At 42.7% G+C, this 20004-nt stretch overlaps 1 protein-coding gene across 8 annotated transcripts in view; it reads right to left on the reverse strand.

The window, feature by feature from the left end:
* RELCH (RAB11 binding and LisH domain, coiled-coil and HEAT repeat containing) overlaps positions 1-20004 on the reverse strand; it is an 853871-nt gene that overhangs the window by 459896 nt on the left and 373971 nt on the right. For all 8 annotated transcript variants that reach the window (XM_086965401.1, XM_086965404.1, XM_086965403.1 and 5 more), the window contains 2 exons: positions 15116-15206; positions 1126-1197 (listed from right to left, as the gene is read on the reverse strand). In XM_086965401.1, coding sequence (XP_086821527.1) covers positions 1126-1197; positions 15116-15206 — 163 coding nt within the window. The remainder of the gene's footprint in view (positions 1-1125; positions 1198-15115; positions 15207-20004) is intronic.

Raw genomic sequence — 20004 nt, forward strand, 5'->3', positions numbered from 1 at the left:
TACTTTATTTAGTAGCCAAAAAAAAAACATAAAACACCTGGCTGTGCCACTGCTTTTGTTTTTACTTCATAATTACTTTAGTGTTGCCTTTGTGTTTAGAGTCTGAAGTTAAATCAAGAACTTTCTGCCAGATGTGAGCACAGGTCACATTCCATGCTTTATCAGTTTTGTCTCCCTCCAGTGAGGCTGCAAATTACTTTTGAAGTATCCTTTATCTGACTGATGGTATTTCACAGCATAACACTGTGTCCATTTGAAACTGTTCACTGTTAAGCTATTCTCTTTTTACTATGCATGTAGTACACAAACCAAAAGCTTTAAAATTATACATGTGAATTCATAAGCTGACAATTGTCAAGGTAAAAATGTTAAATCCTTTGTTCCCCCGTCCTCTAAAGGCAGAATGATTTGTGTTTTTAGGTCTGTGTTAGTCAATACAGTTTGATTTTACAAACATTATGTATAAGACACTTACCTATATGGGTTTTCAGCCACAAGTCATACATTTGCCTATGGTTGTGTCATTCACATTTTTGCTCTACCCACTCAAGCATACATCAAGTTGCAATGCGTCAGCCCACTTCAGCAACTGGCTGTCTTGACCATGAATTATGGCATGCTGCCCTTTACAAATGAGTACATCCGCAAATAAAGTAATTCCCCTCCAGTGCTCGTACTATGGTAATGTGTGTGTTTTTTTAGACCCAAAAAAATGTTGCCTTTAGTCAAAACCATAACAAAACAGGAATTGCCAAAAGGGTGGCCGATATCACCAGACCTAGTAGCTTTGCAAGTGCTGATTTTATAATGTACCAGAAATGCAAATACAATCAAAGATTACTGGGGGTCTACACACACTCATTAAAACACAAAATACAGTGTTACTACAAACAACTGTAGCACATAAATATATATATATAAACCTCAAGACCTCTTAATGAAGAGCGTCTCAGATAAACAGGACTGTGGATTTGTACAAGCGATCAAGTACACATGGCTAACTTACACACTCCTAAAAATCTATGTTAATCTAATGTCAATTTAAATGTCTATGCACAAGCCAACTTTCATTCTTGTCTTAATGAAATGTCAACATGTTGAAATAGAAAGGGAGGCAATCCTTACAGGTAGATACGGTGCTAGAGCTCCACAAGCCTCGGCCACCAGTAGCCTTCTCTCTGGGTACTTGTGACTGATCTAAGAAAACAAAGAAAATATTTTTCGTTTTTAGTTTGACTACACAAAAAAAATTAGCATTCAAATGCTGAAAGCATAATTTCAAAGCCTATTCAGCTGCTCACAACCTTTAGTTGAGATCTTCTAGAAGAGTGGAATAAAGGATAAAGACCTAATCAGGCAGGGATAATTTGTTACCTCCTTGCCAGAATGATCTATCACCATGGCAACAACATGTGGAAAGTCATATTCTTAGTGTAAAACATTTGTAAAGCGTATCAAGAGCAAGAAGGCTCAGTATGTAAAAACAAAACTTTATTATGTGCATACAGCCAAAAGAAATGTAAGTTTCACATTGTGTACAGAAGGCGCAAGCATACCTTACATTAGATATTTCCATTTCCTTCTCTTCTAAATTCCCCACGTTTTCAAATATACCCTGCCACCAAATGAGGATTATGGAATCTCTTCCATAGCCTAAATATTGCCAATGCTAAGACGGGATCATCAGTGACAAGGTCACATGAATACCAGCCCTTCCCACAATCCAACCATCTTTATCAAAAACATAATCCCACCATCACAGTGGTAAAGAACACTCTGAGCATACTACGCAAACACGAACAAAAATATTTGTCGGTATCTCCAGGACAGCAACAAACTTACTTTTTAGTAACTTCGGATCTACGACTGTAAAGCTGCATAAGTATTTTTATGTCAGAACAATATAAACCTTTAAAGAAAGCTACAGCACAATGTACAATTACTGTCATAAGTAGAGAAGGTACATTGCTAAATGCAAGATATCAGACGGACCAAAATTCGATATATTTTCTGTGTTTAAATTGCTTTAAATACACAAAGAATGGCATAACAGAACACAAATATGACCTAGACCCCATCAAACTGAAACAAACTAACAGTTCTATCTGGATTTGCAAGAAAGATAAAGAGTAAAACAACGTAAAAGAATTAGTCAAATAATATTGCTGGAAGCAAAGTTGAAAAACTTTATTAGCCAAATAATTTAACACATTTTGTTTTTGTTTTCATACCATAACTAATGTTTAAGGGTTTGAGTTGTATTTGGCTATTTAGACTTGCAATATGTTACCATGAAAGCCATAAATGTACCTCAACTTAATAAGAAAATGCCTTGTACTGTCGGTTTCATTGAATAGTTAACCGTATAAGTATGATAAGTGACTTTCTTCTGGTATTCCATCTTTTTGTGGAATTAGAAGCTAACCTATACACCCGGCCTACACCCATAGGCCGGCATGGTGCAAATGAACAAAAGCAATATGATGTCAACTTTGAAACTGGCCCAACCAACCCCTCCCCAGTGTCACCAGTGTACACATGTCCTAAAAAAAAAAAAAAAAGAAGAACTACAACTTTAAGGTTGGGAGTCATATTATTAAAGTGGGGGGCATACAAGGACATGAGCTTCACTGATCTGTGACCATATGTCCAAGATCACACAGAAGGAAAAGTCAAAGACCTAAACAATTGTTGGTGCACACAATTAAGATGAAGAAGTTCAGTTTGTTGTGGGACTTTTTAATTCTATGTTCATTATATAATTCAATAATATAAACTAATGATAGTAACAGTTTTTAATAATTCACTTCTGTTTCTCAATGTTGTTTTAATTTTGGTTAATGATGACAGAATTTAAGGGATCATATATTGTCACAAATACCCTCATTTGTTTAGTGAAAGAAACTTCATCAGGGCTCAGTGAAGTATCCTGAGCGCATGTGATCGTGACAATAACAGTTAAACTTTTTTGGATCTCGAAGTTCCCGATGTCAGGAAAACACCATAAACGCATCACAGTCTGACCCTATGAGCAGTTACCATGGTGTTTTAATGATTTTTTGTGTGAATTTTTTATTGGAGTTCAAAGATAGGCAATTTCATAGGTTACAAAACAATATTATTGACATCAGGTCCATGAGATCCAACTATGATTAGCACTTAACATCCTGATCACACAGGCTCCTAATCCCACAAAATACCCATTCCTGGATTTTGGGGCCTCTGACATCGAGGGTTTCCTAGAACTGCCGGTGCACACAACTAAATGCTTTCTCTGTGTCAAGCAGTGAAAACAGTGTTTTTAAATAATAGATTTTCCTCCTGCAGGCTTCTCTTTATTTTGCAGGCGAAAACTTTTGTTTACACCAGTATGGGGCTTTGTCCCGCCTCTCTGTTCCATTGGCTAGCTCCATAAATGTAGGCTAGCCATTGGAACAGAGATGCGTCACTCATTCCCCGAGCAGATTTGTGGGCGTTCCGTAGAATTTTTCTTTTTTTCGCCCAAGTCATGCGTTTTTTTTTCTTAGGCATCCTTCGTCACACCAGCCGGACGGCTCTCCCTGTGAGGACGCAGACCCTACCAGCTCCTTACTCCGGGCCGACTCCCGGAGGTAAGTTTTTTAATTTTCCAACACGTTACGTACCGGCCCCACTTGTAAATGCTTGTTTATTTTGTCGTGTACCTCAGGAGTAGTCCCTGCTTAGTGACAGGTCAAAAGGTGTTCTAACGATCTCTGTTTTATTGTAAAGCGCTCGAACGCGGTTGGGTAACGTCCGCGCTATATAAAGATGACTGAATAAATGTTTCCTCGTGTTACATTTTTTTTATTGGGTGGGGGTGTGGCTAACCAGAATCGTTCGACGTTCATTTATCGCAGCCATTTAATGTTAATTTTGTGTTTGATTACTTTAGTTGAATATTATAACTTTCTTTTCTGCTGTGCTGTACCTAGCGTCGGTGTGGATTGTTGACTCGAGCCCGGTGCCCATCGGTTTCAAGTTGTAGGTGCAGATTTGCATACAAGTTGCTTGTGTGCGACTGGGAGGAAAGCGACCATGCTCTTAGCGGATGGTTCTCACTGGGTGGCGAACTTGCTGTCGTCCATTATTCTGATACCAACAGGACATGATCTACATTTTAGTGACGAAGTTAAAACCCTTAATTGTGTTCTCATCACAAGCGTCCTCCTAGGCGTTTGGAAAGTGTTTACTTCAAGGGCATATACACCTTGCACTGGAGGCGTAAGATTCCAAAGCAGCCACATAAATTCTTCATTGTCCGCTCATACGCCACCAGCTGATATCTTGCAGTAGTACAGGAACGGTTGACTATGCCTGCATTGTGGGTAAACGTGACGTTACAAGGCTGCTGTAGTTCCAGTCAAAATCCAACTAACTCCCGTTCCCTCTCATGTTTCCTCCTCGCTTTAAAGTGAACAGTTTCACGCAGGTGACCAGCAGTATCTTTCTCAGGATGTGAAGAGATTTTATAAATTTTTTAAAACATTTTTTTGTTGTTGCTAATAACCAGTTTATGTCTAAACTGCGTAAAAACAAGTCAAAGGGCACTGTTATGACTCGGCTATCCGTTCAGACTTGCGTCATTGACTCTACGCCTCTCTGGAACCCCCCCCACAACACACACACACACACACACACACACACCTGCAGCATACCTCACAGCATCCGACAGAAACTGGGGAGTTATTTTTGTTACTTGCAGTTTTTTAGGGTGCCCATGAATTGTTCCGCTATGCGATTGGCCTGAGGCCATAAGGGAGTTATTTTTCGAATTCTAAATTAATCCCAATTTTCTTTCAAAATCCTTTAACTCCTTTACCGAATTGGAGAAAGGAGGGGAGGTATTGTCTTATTTGCCTAAGGCAGGGATACCAAAGGATGGAAACCGTTTAAGTGGGGATAGTCAGATCAGAGGAAGTGCTGGGCACCACCATGACTTCTGGAAATAGAAAACACTATGATGTCCACCAGGAAGTATCGTATCTTTGCCTCTTGAAGTGGGTCTGGAGAGATGTCTTTACACAATGCTTGCCACATAGCACACACCAACTTCTCTGCTACAGCGTGTTCTAGCTGTGGTAACCAGACTTTTTCTGAAGAGCCTCTTGGTGGATATTACTTCTCTATGTGCCTCATGGGTAAGCGCAACCTATTCCTGAAGCATTCGGGGAAATACCAGAAATGTTTCATATAGGCGAGACCCTTCAGATGACAGGCTAGCTTCCCACTTTTAATTCTTTATTGCCCTGAAATCATTTAAGGAACTGTGAGGCTGTCTTCTGTGAGTTCTTTGTTGTTCGTGCCCTCTCCAACTCAAGAAGTGTCTTTACCACGCACAAGGTGGGGCCATTGTCAGCCACACTAGTAAACACAGAGATACTTGTTTTGCCTCTCCATCCCTAGTAAATCAAATAATCAGCTTTTTTTAACATTGACTTTCATCATTTTCTAAAGGAGTTTCAAATCCTCATTGTGTGGCTTGCAATTTCTTAATTTCTTTTAGTAACATGCAGTATTCGTGTAAACCATATCAAGTAATATATTGCACAAAGCCATTCCTTTTGCTAAGTGGCATATACCTTTTTTTTATGTTTACGCGATGTACACGTACAGTGGAATATGGTTGGTTTTAAAATGCGACATAACTTGTGGTAGGTATGACTGTTCCTACAAGGGCTTTGCTAGTACTGAATTTTACTTTGAAATTAATAAACAAGGGGTATTTATCTTCCCCACAAAGAATGTTATGTAGCCTATGTAGTAGCAGTGGTAGTCATTGCTTCCCAATGTTGAGATTTTCTTTTTAGGTTTTGCCTGGCGTTCGCTGCGCAGCAGCGTTCGCGAAGTCGAAATCTTATGTTAGAACAGTACGGGGGCTTTGTCCCGCCTGCTCTTCCATTGGCTAGCTCCATAAATGGAGGCTAGCCATTGGAAGACATGGTTGTCCATCACTCTTTCCCCCGTCATGACGCGATTCGGGGGAGTTTCTGGGTCTTTTTTAAGTCCCGCCCTCCCCACTTCCCATTGGCTGGAATTTTACCTTCCAGCCAATGTAAAGGGGAAAGCACGAAAAACACGCCCACAAGGAGTTATTGTGCTGTTGTTGTGCCTTGTTTATCCCCCGCAATCCCCCCCGTTGTCCGTGCCTTCGCCGTTGTTGGTTCTCTCATTGGTAAGCTGGTGGTAGGCTGTTTCCGCGTCCAAACAGTGACGTCGCCAAGCTGAGGGTTGGGTTGTAGGATGGCCTTTTGTTACGTGAGAGCCCGACAGGGCCAATGGGGGAGTTTCCGTGGCTGTGATCGACAGGCAGCAAAGGCAATGGAGGCTTGCAGAATCGGCGACCTGTGCAAATACTCAAACGATGGATGGTAAGTAAGTCAGTTGAGCCAATCATCTCGCAAAGCAGGGCGTTGTAGGTGGGGCAAGCTACTATGAGGTCACAGGACGCCATCGGAGCTGCGCATAGACACGTAGAACTCGGTGCGGAAGAGAAGAGAGAAGGAGCAGGTAAGGGTGGGTCGAGTCGGTGCTCACGGGGCGCACTCGAGAGGCTAGTGGGTGGGTAGTGTGACGTTACCCATCAGTGAATACCCCCATTGTTCTCTTTTAACCCCGAGCTCATGCCTCCTCCCCACAGCCCGAACTCTCGCTTTATGTGCCCCGCCCCCTTGTTGATCTCTTACCTCCTTTGTCCCATCTTGGTGTTACCTACCCACCCTTGTTGCTTCTAGTTCCTCACCTTTCCCCTTTTAGGCCCTCTACCCCTTTGCCCACCAAGGTGGTTCATCTGGGTTAAACTTTGTTGGTGGTATCGTTCTGCGAGTCTAGGGCTTTTTACGGGACGTGGTTGTGAGAGGTATGTTTTTCAGGGTGTTTTAGTTTAGCTTAGTTTTTGCAGCTTGTATTTCGAGAGTGAAAGTATTATAATGCAGGCCTGTTTTATCCGCACTTATTACGTTTTTGAGCAGTGCTGATTGTTATATTGGCAAATTACGTGTTTTTTAAGGGGGTTATTTTTAGTAGCAGTGGTTGCTTCGCACTTTTATAAAATGCGGTTGTAATGATGTTTCGTAGGTTGCTTCTCCTTTTCGCCCTTCTGTCTTTTCTAACCGCACCTAATATACTTCCTGTGATGTATTGTTTATGGTGGTTTTTATTTTGGGTGTTATGATTCGCATTGAATCTGTTGAGAAAGTTTAGGGTTTGCATTTTTTGGTAGTATTCGCTGTATTGTTGTTGCTGTATGATGCATTTACTAGGTAAGTTGTGTGCTGTTGCTTCTTTCAGGCGTTGTTGCGTTGTTTTGACTTACAATATTTTTTGGTCGGATTCCTCTTTTTTTTTTTGAGGGGTTGCACATGTTGTTGTGGTGCGTTTCTTATATTTTTTTGTAGTGAAGACTGTCATCCATTTAAAGTCAGGAGCTTTCTCCTGAACTTAATTGTATGGAGCTCTTCACTATAGTTAAAGTACACCCGTCCTCAGTCTTTTTTGTGGCAGAACTGGTGTAGAAGTTCTGGGGGCTAGGAGTATTGGCGATCATCTCGCTTGCCAGGCTGGCAGTGCCAGTATGTTTCAAGGTGGAACAGTCTGGAATCTTCGTTTAGACGCTCTACATCCCACCCCTGTATTGCAATCCTTGAAGTCAGCCGGATTCGGACGAGCTGCCTTTCCCTTTCAGTTCAGCCGAAGTTTCATATTGATGAAGAGCCTCGGGGAGATATTCGGGTTCACTTCTTCTTTTGGTTCATAAGAATTTCCAAAATAACAGAAATTGTAGAACAATATTGGCTCTAATAGGCAGACTGTCTCTCTGGGGGTAAGTTTTCTTTAGACAGACTGTGTACCCTTCAGGCCTATTTCGTGAGCCATGAATGAATGTGTTTAGGAGTTGGTTAATTGTGAGAAGCGAAGCAGATACAAGCATACGGACTCCTACATGACTAGGCTCGTTGTTGTGACCAGTCAAGGCTGGCGCTGTTACAGTTAAGTTGGCTCTTGTGACAGTCATGAGGCTGTTGCAGGCATTCTGGTTCTTGTGACGTTCCTGGTGACTATAGCGACTGGCTACGTCCATGACTCTGTTAGACACAGCCTGGCTCTTGCGGCAGAGGCAGACCATAGGTATGTTGAAATATCTTGTAGACTGTCCAAATGTCCGAGGTTGGTAATTTCTTTGTTCTGACTCAATAGTAACTTACCGGTCGGGGAAAATTAGTGACTTTTTATGGTTCACCGTCTGATCTGTCTCACTGTGGACCTCTGTGCTCTGTCTTTCCTTGTTGAGTGGCAGTCACGTGGGGGAGGTGGCTAGTTTGGGAGATTGGGATTGGAGGACAGTACTTGATTCCACTTGTGTGCTGCCTTTCGGCGAACTTTATGCAGTGATACCTTGTACCCTGCAAGCCCCGGTGCAGCTGCCAGTTCACAGCCAGCAGATATCTGCATGTTTTTTTTTCCTATCCTAGCAGATATTCACAAAACTAGCATGCGATTTTGTATCGGTACACAGGCCAGTCATTCATCAAGCACTTCGTATTGATTTTTTAGTCCTTTGCTTCAGTATTCGAAGTATCTCATTTTATGTTGGCTGCTTGTGGGGCACTTCAACTGTTTTTGGCTGCTTCATAGCAGAGGTAGAACATTGGGGTAAGTTGGGAAGGAAAGAGCTGGACAATTTGTATCATTGGACAGGGAATGTGGGAGAAGCTTTGTGAACATAATGGGCTACCCCAAAATGTTGACACTGGTGGCCTTGGACTTCTGCTGTCCTGGACAGGAAGGCTGTAATAGAAGAGGCCTGGCAGATTAAGCAATAATGTTTCAGTTTTGCCAAAGTAATGAATAAAGAGCTGTTTTTCAAAAATCATCGTCCGGGAAAAGGAAAAAGCTTTCTAACAAATAAGACAGGAGTGGAGAGGCTGTGGTGCACCAGCCAGGGCTGCTGACTCAAGAGCTGGGGGTCCCAGTTCAAGTCTGCTGCGCCATGCAATACTCTCAGAGATTCTATGCAAATCACTTGTTTTACTGTGCTTTCAGTTTCATCGCGACTGTGCGCATTTGTTTACATGTGGCTAGCCAGATTTACTTTACCGTGGCTGCACGGACGGGAAGTAGCAGGGGGCACAGCCACACGGACGCCCCCTACCCTCACTACAGTAAGGAGCCGCTGTCAGATGAGTTCGGGCAGAGAGTTCACCAACGTGACGTACCGGGACAGGGTTAAACTGGAGTATTAGGAAGAGGGAGGCAAGTGTGTGTACAGCGCTACAGGGAGCAACATATACCCGGAGAGTATACACAGGGGCAGCGGGCACTGACAAACCAGGACAGTGGGCACTGTCTCATCGGTGAGGGATGGTCATCGGTACAGGACAGTGACGAAAGTGCCACCACCACCATACAGGGGTTAGAGACGTGTTTGCCTCAGTGGACAATGTGTTACTGGGCCTGTGCCCACAGAAGGTAGTTATTTGGTTCACTGAACAGTAGCTCTATGGCCAAAGTGAACCACTGGTTGATACAAGAGAGAGAGTGTAGCGTGCCACGAAGCGGTGGGGGCTTGTTTTGTTAGGCACGGGGAGAGTGTGTGTGTGTGTGTGTGGCTCTAGGTGTGTGTGTGTGTGGCTCTGGGTGTGTGTGTGTGGCTTTGGGGGTGTGTGTGTGTGGCTCTGGGTGTGTGTGTGGCTCTGGGTGTGTGTGTGTGTGGCTCTGGGTGTGGGTGTGTGTGTGTGTGTGTGGCTCTGGGTGTGTGTGTGTGTGTGGCTCTTGGTGTGTGTGTGTGTGTGGCTCTGGGTGTGTGTGTGGCTCTGGGTGTGTGTGTGTGTGGCTCTGGGTGTGTGTGTGTGGCACTGTTTGTGTGTGTGCGTGTGGTAGTAATTGCTGTCTGCTGAGCTCGTCCGTAGGGTACAATAGATCTCACGTTTGCGAGAGATTAAGCTATTGGCAATGTAAATGACAATGCCATTTATTTATCTGTTTTCAAAACCAAAACAAATACAAATTTTGTCATTTACAATGCCAATAGCTCTAACTTTTCCAAAGGCGAAACCGTTGCATTGTAAATGCTTGTTTAGGTATCGCCTGAGTTGCAGCGCAAGCGCTGCTTCGCCTTAGCGAGATCTACTGTCGTTGCTTTTCTGCCCAGCTTCTCTGGAAGCGGGGTTGGTGTCCGCCCGGTCTGCATTAAGCCCGCCCACCCCGACTCGGGCTTTTCATGAGGCATTCTCGGCGTTATAGCATTCTAGGCGCACGCACTTTTCAGGGAGCATTCTTGCAGGGAGCATTCTTGCTGTTCTTTTCATGAGGCATTCCCACCCGACTCAGGCTTTTCATGAGGCATTCTCGGCGTTACAGCATTCTCGGTGCACGCGCTTTTCAGGGAGCATTCTTGCAGGGAGCCACTTGCCATTCTTTTCATGAGGCATTCCCACCCGACTCGGGCTTTTCATGAGGCATTTTGGGCCTTGCAGCATTCTCGGCGCAAAAGCTTTTCAGGGCGCATTCTTGGCGATCGCTTACGCTTTTACAGCCTACAGCACACTGTTCCTTTCCATATCATATTGTCTCCGCTGTAGTAAACATATGTCTTGTGCCACTTTTATTAGACTGGTGGGGATCTTTCTGTATGTAATCTATTGTACCATTTACTGTTCGTAGTAAATTCTTCTGCCGCGGCCACCTTTTGGGTTTACTGTTAGCCTCACTGTCAATGTTAAACATGGCATGGGAAAGTCTGCGGGCCGCCAATGAAGGCTGTACTATAAGTAGCACCGGTATAGTCCATCTGAACACAATAAATGTTGTATTATTCTTAGATCTCCAGATAAACATCATCTTACAACCCAACACAATGCAGAAACATACAAAGGACAAAATTGCTAATTCTTTGTATTACCTTTCCTTAGTGCATTGCGTTGCGCTTACTTAAAACAAATATAAAAATGCATCTGACCTATAAAGCTTATCCACTAAGTTTCTGTGTGTGTCTGTGTGTGTCTGTGAGTCTGTCTTTGTCTCTGTGTGTGTTTCTGTATCTGTGTGTCTGTATCTCTGTGTGTCTCTGTCTCTATGTGTCACCGCCTGTGTGTGTCTCTGTTTGTGTATGTGTTTCTGTGTATGTGTTTCTGTCTCTGTCTTTCTGTCTTTGTCTCTCTGTCTCACTGTCTCTGTATTTCTCTGTCTCAGTCTCTGTCTGTGTGTATGTGTGTCTCTCTCTCTGTGTACGTGTCTCGGTATGTGTCTCTCTATCTCAGTCTCTGTGTGTGTATCTCTGTCTGTGTGCCTCTGCGTGCTTGTGTCTCTATGTCTGTGTGTGTGTCTCTTTGTGTCTGTGTGTGTCTCTGTATGTGTGTGTCTGTCTCTGTAAGTAGAGTAAAGGCTGCAACAGAATAGGACGTAAAAGAGGACGTCAATGGCAACACAAAACAGGAAGCTTCTTAAAATTGTAGTGTAGTTCCTATTTTCCCAATAGGCTCTGCGCATTGGAATAACAAACGATAGTGTAGACGTAGGACTGAGGTTGACTAGGTCTCTATTGAATATGTTAGACTTTATTTAGGTTTGCCAGCTAGCTCAGAGGTCACTAGAAACTTTTTTGAATGAACAGGGAGGAGTGAACTTCCCTGTTTAGACAAGAAGGGATTCAGCTTCTGACAACCGCATAAACATGACAACTTTGCTCCCCCAGAATAAGGAGTATCTCTCCAGAGTCGTGTGAAAACAATAGATAGCTATTTCACTCAGTCAATTGTGCATACTTAGTTTCACGAGAGTGCAGGGAAATAGAGAGACGGGCGTTTTCAATAAAAGGTGTTATTTTATTGAGCAGTCTTCCTTCTCATGCAAGAGAAATGAATTGCCACAATTGCAATACTTGTTATAAAGTAAAGTGTGTACAGTAAAAGGAGTATTATGAAATAATACTGTAAAAGCATTGATATGGTTTCTTAGCCATATGATACTTAAAAGGTATAAAATATATTCAGTTACATACAATGATAATAGTTTGACTAAGCGTACTCAACTGGTGTTTCTAAATACGCCTACCCCCATGTACCTAACCTAAGCCTAAAACATGGGAAGGAGTAAATGAGTTGCAGTTTAAGTTAAGTTAGTTTTTTGCCAAGATTTTGACTCAAGAATTCTCTAGGGATCTAATCAGCTCCGTACCTTGGTTTTTAGAATGGAGGATGTCTGGTATCTCGCTCTCAGGACTCGATCTCCCCGCAACCCGAAGGGGTGACTGGGAACACCGGAGCTGGATTTTCTCGGCAGGAGAAAAAGACAGCGTCTTTCTCAGTGCGTCAAGTGGGAGGGACGGCTTCCTTCGGCACTCGCATAAGCTGGGCTTCGGATAAGTAGATAGCCGCTCTGCTCCACAACACCGTGTGTTGCTTAAGGCATACGCTGGTATATTTATACCTGGAAGGTGCCGTGTTTGACGTAAGGTTGGAAATAAGACGTCAATAAAAAGATGTCACTAGGGACGGGCTGTTCTTTTAGTGCTCGCAGGAGTTCTAGGACAAATCAAAACAAAAGCACGGGGAATTCCCAGGTTGCTGGAGGTTTGGTATGTTGTAAGAACTCGTTGTGCTTTCTAGGAGTCTAAGGAAGTAGCCTTGCCGCATTTGGTTTGCATTGGCCTTTACTTAAATATGAAACATTTAATTAGTGTCCTAGATAAAACACAACAAAATGCCCTTCACAGTGAGCTGTAAAAACGCTTACCGCTGACTTTTAAATGGTCTTTTAAGAAGCTTTCCATGTGTCGACTGCAGAGGCCCCCAGTAAACACAAAATATAGCTGCAGGAACATACGTAGTTAATACGTATAAACTACGTGTGCTGCAGCGGTCACCTTTTGAGTTTACTGTTAGCCTCACTGGCAATGTAAACATGGCATGGGAAGGTCCGCGGGCCGCCAATGCAGGTCTGCTGGGCCACTGGCAGCCTGCGGTCTGTACTAAAAGTAGCACGGTATAGTCCATCTGAACACAATAATTGTTGTATTATCCTTAGATCTCCAGATGTAACATCTTACAACCCAACACAATGCAGAAACAAACAAAGGACAACATTTCTAATTTTTTCTAATTTATTGTATTCAGCACGCCATGCGTGCTTTCACTTTCCAAGCAGCTCGGACAATGGCGGACACTTCTTTGCAAGAATAAAGTTCTTACATTTACAAGAGTTTCAGCTATTGCCATTGTAAATGATAATGCCTTTTATTTATGTATTAAGTAGCAAAACAGATTAAATAAAAAGATTCGTCATTCACAATGCCAATAGCTTAAACTCCTGCAAATGCGATACCTATTGCATTGCAAATGCTTGTTGCTGCCGTTGCTGGCTTTCAGAAGCACCAATAATTTTTAATCTGTCTGTGTATAGGGTCAGTCCAGAGGGCAGGAGGCAGGACGCTCAGGCCAACATCTCTGTATGGTGTCCCAGAGGGGTTCTCTGTTAAATCCAACATTTAGATGCATCCCTGTTTCCCGTTTAACACACTGCACCTCTATGCATGTGGCTGGGAGAAGAAGTTCTAATCCCAGGCTTTGCAGCCCAATTCACCTCTGTGTCAGTGAGATATGCAAGAAACATGGGTAAAATGGTCCTTTTTTGGAAGCTGTCAATTAGTCAGGAGAGTTTCATTCAGCAGAATTTGTGGTAACATTCCAGGAAATCTGCTTAAGATCAGGGTCAGATGGGAGAGAAAACCATGGTATGCCTACTCCGTACTTCTTCAGGCCACGGCTCACACTGGCTTTCTTAATGCATAGTTAACATCTAGTAGCAAGTTCTTGCCAATAACAACTCATGACTTACTAGATGATACATTTTTCCCATTAAACAGATATTGCATTCCGGTTGATTGTTATCGTTAGTTTGCACTCTTTCACTGCCCAATCTGCTGCCACTATGGGATTGCAGAACCTTTCGATAGTCAAGGTAATGACTTTTCAAACATTTTATAGTCACTATTACATTATATAAAACTATTGTGGAAAGAAAGTTAAATTCATTTTCTGTGCGTGCAAATAGGTAAGTAGAGCCTTACCATTTCCATTACTTTTCTTTGCATCAGACATCAGATTTATTTTGCTCACATGTAACTGTCTCAGTCAAAAAAGCAATGATAGATACTTTTCAGTAAATTAAAGTTTTGCATTATTTCAGCAGATGTTTAAGGTGCTGTATCCGAATAAAATGTAAATCTGCTATAGGCAATACCAGAGAAATCAAGTGAGCTTTTTCAAAATATGAGGGAAAACAGATTAATATTTAGAGAAATGTTCACACTGAAGTATATGCTAAAACAAAACAGTTAAAGGGAGAGCAGAAAAGAATATCAATGTACTCTGCTATACAAAAATACTGTGAAATATGACAAGGATGACAAAAACATTAAAAGATGAGGATAAACTTAGGCATTTCCATTGGGGGTTTTCAGAGTAATTCAAAGTAACATGTCATAGTTTTTACTGTGTGTTACATGATACGTCCAGAGAATGCCAAAAAGTTTGGTTTATTTTGATTTAAATATAAAACTAGTAGAAAATATTTTTTTTTAAAGTATTTTAAAAAAAAGTATGGGAACTGTGATTCTGAACAAAGTGGGCAAGTGTCAATTTGTTAGGGGCGGGTCAGACGCATAGCTAAAAAGAACACAATAGTGTGAACTATATTGTTAGACTTTTACCTAGAGGTAACTGCATATAAAAAATAAAGCAAACATGTTAAATGAAAAAAGAAATTTAAGATAAACTAATATTCACGGTGTAGGAAGGCCTCCTTCGCTTCTTTTAACCTGAGACAATGCAAGGTCATTGTTAAGGGGCCGGAACAGTTAGTCTTTAATAGAAAGTATGGGAACTGGTTTAATAAAATTTAAAAAGCTTGGGCACGTCGTTCCCGATACATCCCGCCCACTTCAACTTCTGTAAATACCACAGCATATATGCATCATGAGAATGGGTCTAACACACCTGCATGGCACTGCGCTGGTTTTTGAAGTGGAGATATTTCAAAAAGAACAACTTGAGTACATTGTGAATAAGTTTAATCTATTCAAAGCATGATTAACAATCACCTGTTCCCAACACTGCGGCAAAAGCTCAGCTTCAACTCGTGTTGGTCCTACATGACGAGCGAAGGCCACGCACCCAGTCAGGATCATCTGTCTGAGAGACAAGTCAACATTTAAAAAAATTAATTAGTTCATCATTTACATAACAAGGTCAACAAGTTACTTACTTTTAGTAACGCTTTTTCTGGTAGAGGCACATTTAACCGCAGATTCATCATCTTAGAATATTCCCCAGGTGTCTGAAGGATCTGGAAAATCTTGACTAGTACCTCTGCACACCCGTAAGTGCCACTGTTCGGCTCTTCGTCGCCTTCGTCATAAGTGGCTTTGCAATGCTTATATAGGCACCACCCCGGAGCTCTGACATGAGTTTCTTTCGTCACCAGTTCCATGCCAAAAATGAGGCGCCACGTAAAAACTAATGTTACTTTATTGACCATTGTGCAGGGTCTCAAGGGTTCTTTTGGGTAAAGAGCCCAGTTTGCAGACCAGAGAGGATAGGAGAGTTGGTAAGGTATCTGCGGTTAGACAGAATCTCTACCAGAAAAAGCGCTACTAAATGTTAGTAACATATTCTCCAAATAGAGACTTCTCAACGCAGATTCCTCGCCTTAGAATAGATCCCCGAACAATAACTCCATGGAGGTGTGTCTGTGAACTGGTTTAGACCGACAGGGTAAAATACCCATCACAACAGATTTTACCATCCAAGCAGTAGTGCTTCCTGAATGTACGGGGGATGTCCACGTGCAGCTTGGCAGATGTCCAGCACTGGCAACCAGCGTGCTAATGCAGTAGTGGCAGCGTTGGCCATGGTGGAGTGAGCCCACAAGCCCTCAGGGGGTTGCTTCTTCGCCAGTGGGCAGCAGATGCTTATGTAGAGTACTATCCATATGGAGATTCTGCACAGCCTTGCCCTTCTTCACTCTGGTGAACCCAATGTACAGCTGTTCATCCACCAAATGATGTCGGATGCAATCAATATAGAATGACAGCTCTCTAATTGTCCAAACGATGGAGTCTCTCCTCCTCCATGGGCAGATAGGGTGGAGCCTAGAGCGCAGGCATAGTAATGCCCTAACCAAAGTAAAATGGGGTGACCACCTATGAAAGTAAACAGGCATGCATCCTAAACGGCATCCTAAACTGACTAGTTTGTCAGGGAAGAATTCAAAACTAGATGGGGCCTGCATCGCCTTCAAGTGGCGACGGGACAGGGGATGATAATGAGCTGGACAAGCAGCACCGAAGGAAAGAAGCCAGGGAGGATGGATGCATCTGGGGTGGTGTCAGTCCGTTTTCAGGGGGTGGATCAGGAGGGCCAGCCAGGCTGGTGTTGGGGGTGAATCCACAGACAGTAACCCATCAGGGGCACCACTCAGTTCTGTGGAGCATGAAGGCCCTCCAGAGGGAGTCGGTTGCCCAAAAATGGCGTGCATGGCATTGCGAAATTCTTTAAGTTGGTCAGACGTTGCTCTGGTGCCGAGAAACTCTGGATAACTCAGAGCAGGGCCAGACACAGACTACACAGTTGGAGTGCGGGAGCAGGCCTGGAAGCACAATGTCAAAAAGGTGAAGCCAAAGAGTGCTTCAACTTCTTGTGCTTTTTGGACTTACCTGATTGCAAGGAAGAGGTCTTGGAGCTGGAAGACAATAGTCAGCGGGTACAGCTCTGGGAATGACCTTCACAGGAACGAAAATGGGTGCAGCACGGAGCCTTCTTTTGACGTGCTTCAAGGAGCTACATCACCCTCTCCCAAATCGCCTTCGGGTTCATCGACTTGCACTCGATGGGATTGTGTCCCAACCACAGGCACCAGAGAGAAATCGAGTGGGGGTGAGGAGGGTAGGCACAGACATCTAACTGAGGCAACTGTTGCAAGGCTTGAACCCTGAAGGTTTTGCAGGTGACATGAAGTCCTAGTATGCTGGGAGCAAAGCTTAACAATGTTGTCCAATTAAAAAAACAAAAAGTTGGTCAGAAAACGACTGAGTTAATGCTCGTCGGTTCTGCTCTGTTGGCGTGGAACGAAAGGTCAGTATGCCAAGGAGGCCCTATAGGCACTGTGACATCACTTCAGACGAAGAAGATGCGTAGCCGAACCCCACCTTACGGGACGCAGAGTTACTGTTCAAGATTTTCCAGATCCAGTCTGATGTCTGGGGACTATTTTAAGGTACGGAGTCTGCGGTTAGAAGACTTTGGCAGACAAAAGGTTATTACAGCTGTTTTATCATAGAAAACCCAGAAATACACACGGTTTAGATCAACACAAACTTGTATGACAGTTTCCACAACGTGATAGTGATGAACACATTTCCATAAATCTAAAGCCCTGTGTGAGCAAAATATAATTTTGCTGTTTCTTTTTCATCTGTAGCATTAATTAAACAAGTGCCACTGCAAACGAAACAGAGGTCATTGTTCGAGTGAAAAATTCAACATGTGTAATCAGATGGCAAGCAAAGGTAGATGGCGACAGAGCAGATATTACAATATGAATTGCTCAAACCGATTATTTCACATGGTGGAAAATAATCTGCGGTGCTAGGGCTCTTCTATTCCTTGGAAATAAGCTAAGACCTATGAATATTCCTTTTAGATACAGGCAGTGTATCTAGAATGAGTACAGGCTTCCCATGGTGGAACATTAAGACAAGGGATGAAACAGATTTAAGGAAGTATTTTAATTCAACGTGTGTATCGAGGTGGGTGAAGATAGGAAGGTATGAACAGCTATGTCAAACTCAGACTAACATATTTTGTACAACAAATAGGTATGCCGGTAGCACTTGTTGCCATGGGTCAACACACATAACAGAAGAATTGATTCAATAGTAAACCAGCCCCTTTCTGAAGTTCTGAAAAGGATTTATTCTATTGTAGAGTAACTACAGCTCCCAGTGTGTAAACTCCCAGTTTGTCCCTCCCCTCGAATTCTGCCAGTGTTATTAGTTGGGGAAACTTCATGTCTACCCATAATGAAGTCTCACTTGTCACTTCACCTAGGCCACAGAGTCCCCCCTAATTAAAGGATCACAGTAGTAGCAGGAGGAATACCCACTGAGGGGGAATGCACGCCACATACAAAAATGAAGACGAGAGAGGTCTTCCAGTGTTCAGAGCTCCTTATGTTATGCTGGATCTGTTCAGGAGCCAAACAACCACTCATAGAGAACAATGAAACATGAGGCTCAGTAATAACAGACATTATGGTACATAATGCAACCAAAATAAGGTCACAAAAAATTGAAAAGTTAGCAAGTCCTGAACCCTCTATGGAACGCCTTACCCTTAGTGCATAGCAAAACATGTGTTTGGGGGAGCAAGCAGGGTACAACTCTTAAACAAATTTAAAACAAAAAAACTTTTCTTTTTAAATGCAGCCCAATTCTCTTTCAGAAATACAGTCTGCATTTGAAAAAAAATTTACTTTAATGTGATCAAAGACATGGTATAGAGTTTAAGAGTCTATGCACGGCCCATAAGGCAATTTATGGCCATGCACCTGCTTACATCAGAGACCGTCTGGAAGTGTATAGCCCAAAAAGAACACTCAGATCTTCTGATTCTCAGCTGCTGGTCTGCTCTCGGTACAAACTGGTAACCAAGGGAGGGAGAGCCTTCTCAGTGTTGGTCCCTCAGCTATGGAATAAGCTGCCTGAAGGGCTACGCAGAGAAGTGAATCTCCTGCGGTTCAGAAAGTCCTTAAAAACACTGCTGTTTGGAAAGGTTCTGGGTGCAATGTAGGTTGGCTGCTGCACTGCCTCTTTGTGTTGCATGAAGATATTGTGTAAATTCCATCGATTTCCGAGCGCCTAGAGACCTGTAGGTGATTTGGCGCGATATAAATCTAATATAACAATAACAACAATAACAATAACAATTCTGCTGACCATATCAGTGATGGCATCCAATGTAGTGAGTCACAATTAGTGACATTCTTCATGAATATTGAAGAGATAGATCAGATTGTGACTCACTACCATTGGGAATTTCGAGAACCGACTTATTAGTACCTGGGTAGTTTCGCAAAATTTGTTTCCATACTCAAAAGTTAGTGCACAATTTGAAACTACTATTTGTGAATGCAAATTATGTACATCCGGCCCAAGGTGTGCTGTGCCTAAGCGCCATCCAAAGCGGAGTTACAGGGCTTAACCATCAAGACCACGTATACACCATTGGTTCTCATCACTGATAAGTGCTTAAAGAATTGGGATAGGCAAATTTGCATGATGTACAGGACTGAAGGCAGTACCACCATTTAAAGAAAACAAATCCCTGCCAATAAAAGATACCAGCAAAGGACCAAAGTAGAAAAGGTCTCATTAACCTCTCTAACACTGGGAAGATATTGCCCGCCTACAATTATGATCCCACTTCTGTAATGTGCACCCCAAGAGACAGAAAGCCCTCAGAAACAACCTTTAAGAGAGACTGCAAAGTCCAGTCCTCAGTACTTTAGTCCTGTATCTGGAAATAAAATAGATTTGGGTCACTTTACCTTAAGCCCAGGCTAGGTCCCAAGGTCTTCCAGTATCTGTTCAGCACGTGAAGCAGACCAGTTATATATTCAAGAAAAACTATTTTTTAAGTGCTATGCCACTTGTTGATATAATAACCTGGCACCGTACATATTCACCTACAAAATGGCTGTCATAGTGGCAAAAGGGGAACTACTTTATTAAGCATATAGGCAAATTTAAGCGTTACCTTTTCGTTAATGGGGGAATCCAATACCATTGTTTAAGATGTTCCAAAATATCTTAAAATTGTCTTGCATTAAATAGGATCCCAACTACAGTATTCAGATTGAACTGTAAGCGAACAAGACACATTGCATTGCCATAGTCTAGGCTTGAGAGCGCACAAGTATTTTGCAGATTGA

Source organism: Lissotriton vulgaris, chromosome 4_1 (assembly GCF_964263255.1).
Source record: "Lissotriton vulgaris chromosome 4_1, aLisVul1.2, whole genome shotgun sequence".
NCBI lineage: Eukaryota > Metazoa > Chordata > Amphibia > Caudata > Salamandridae > Lissotriton > Lissotriton vulgaris.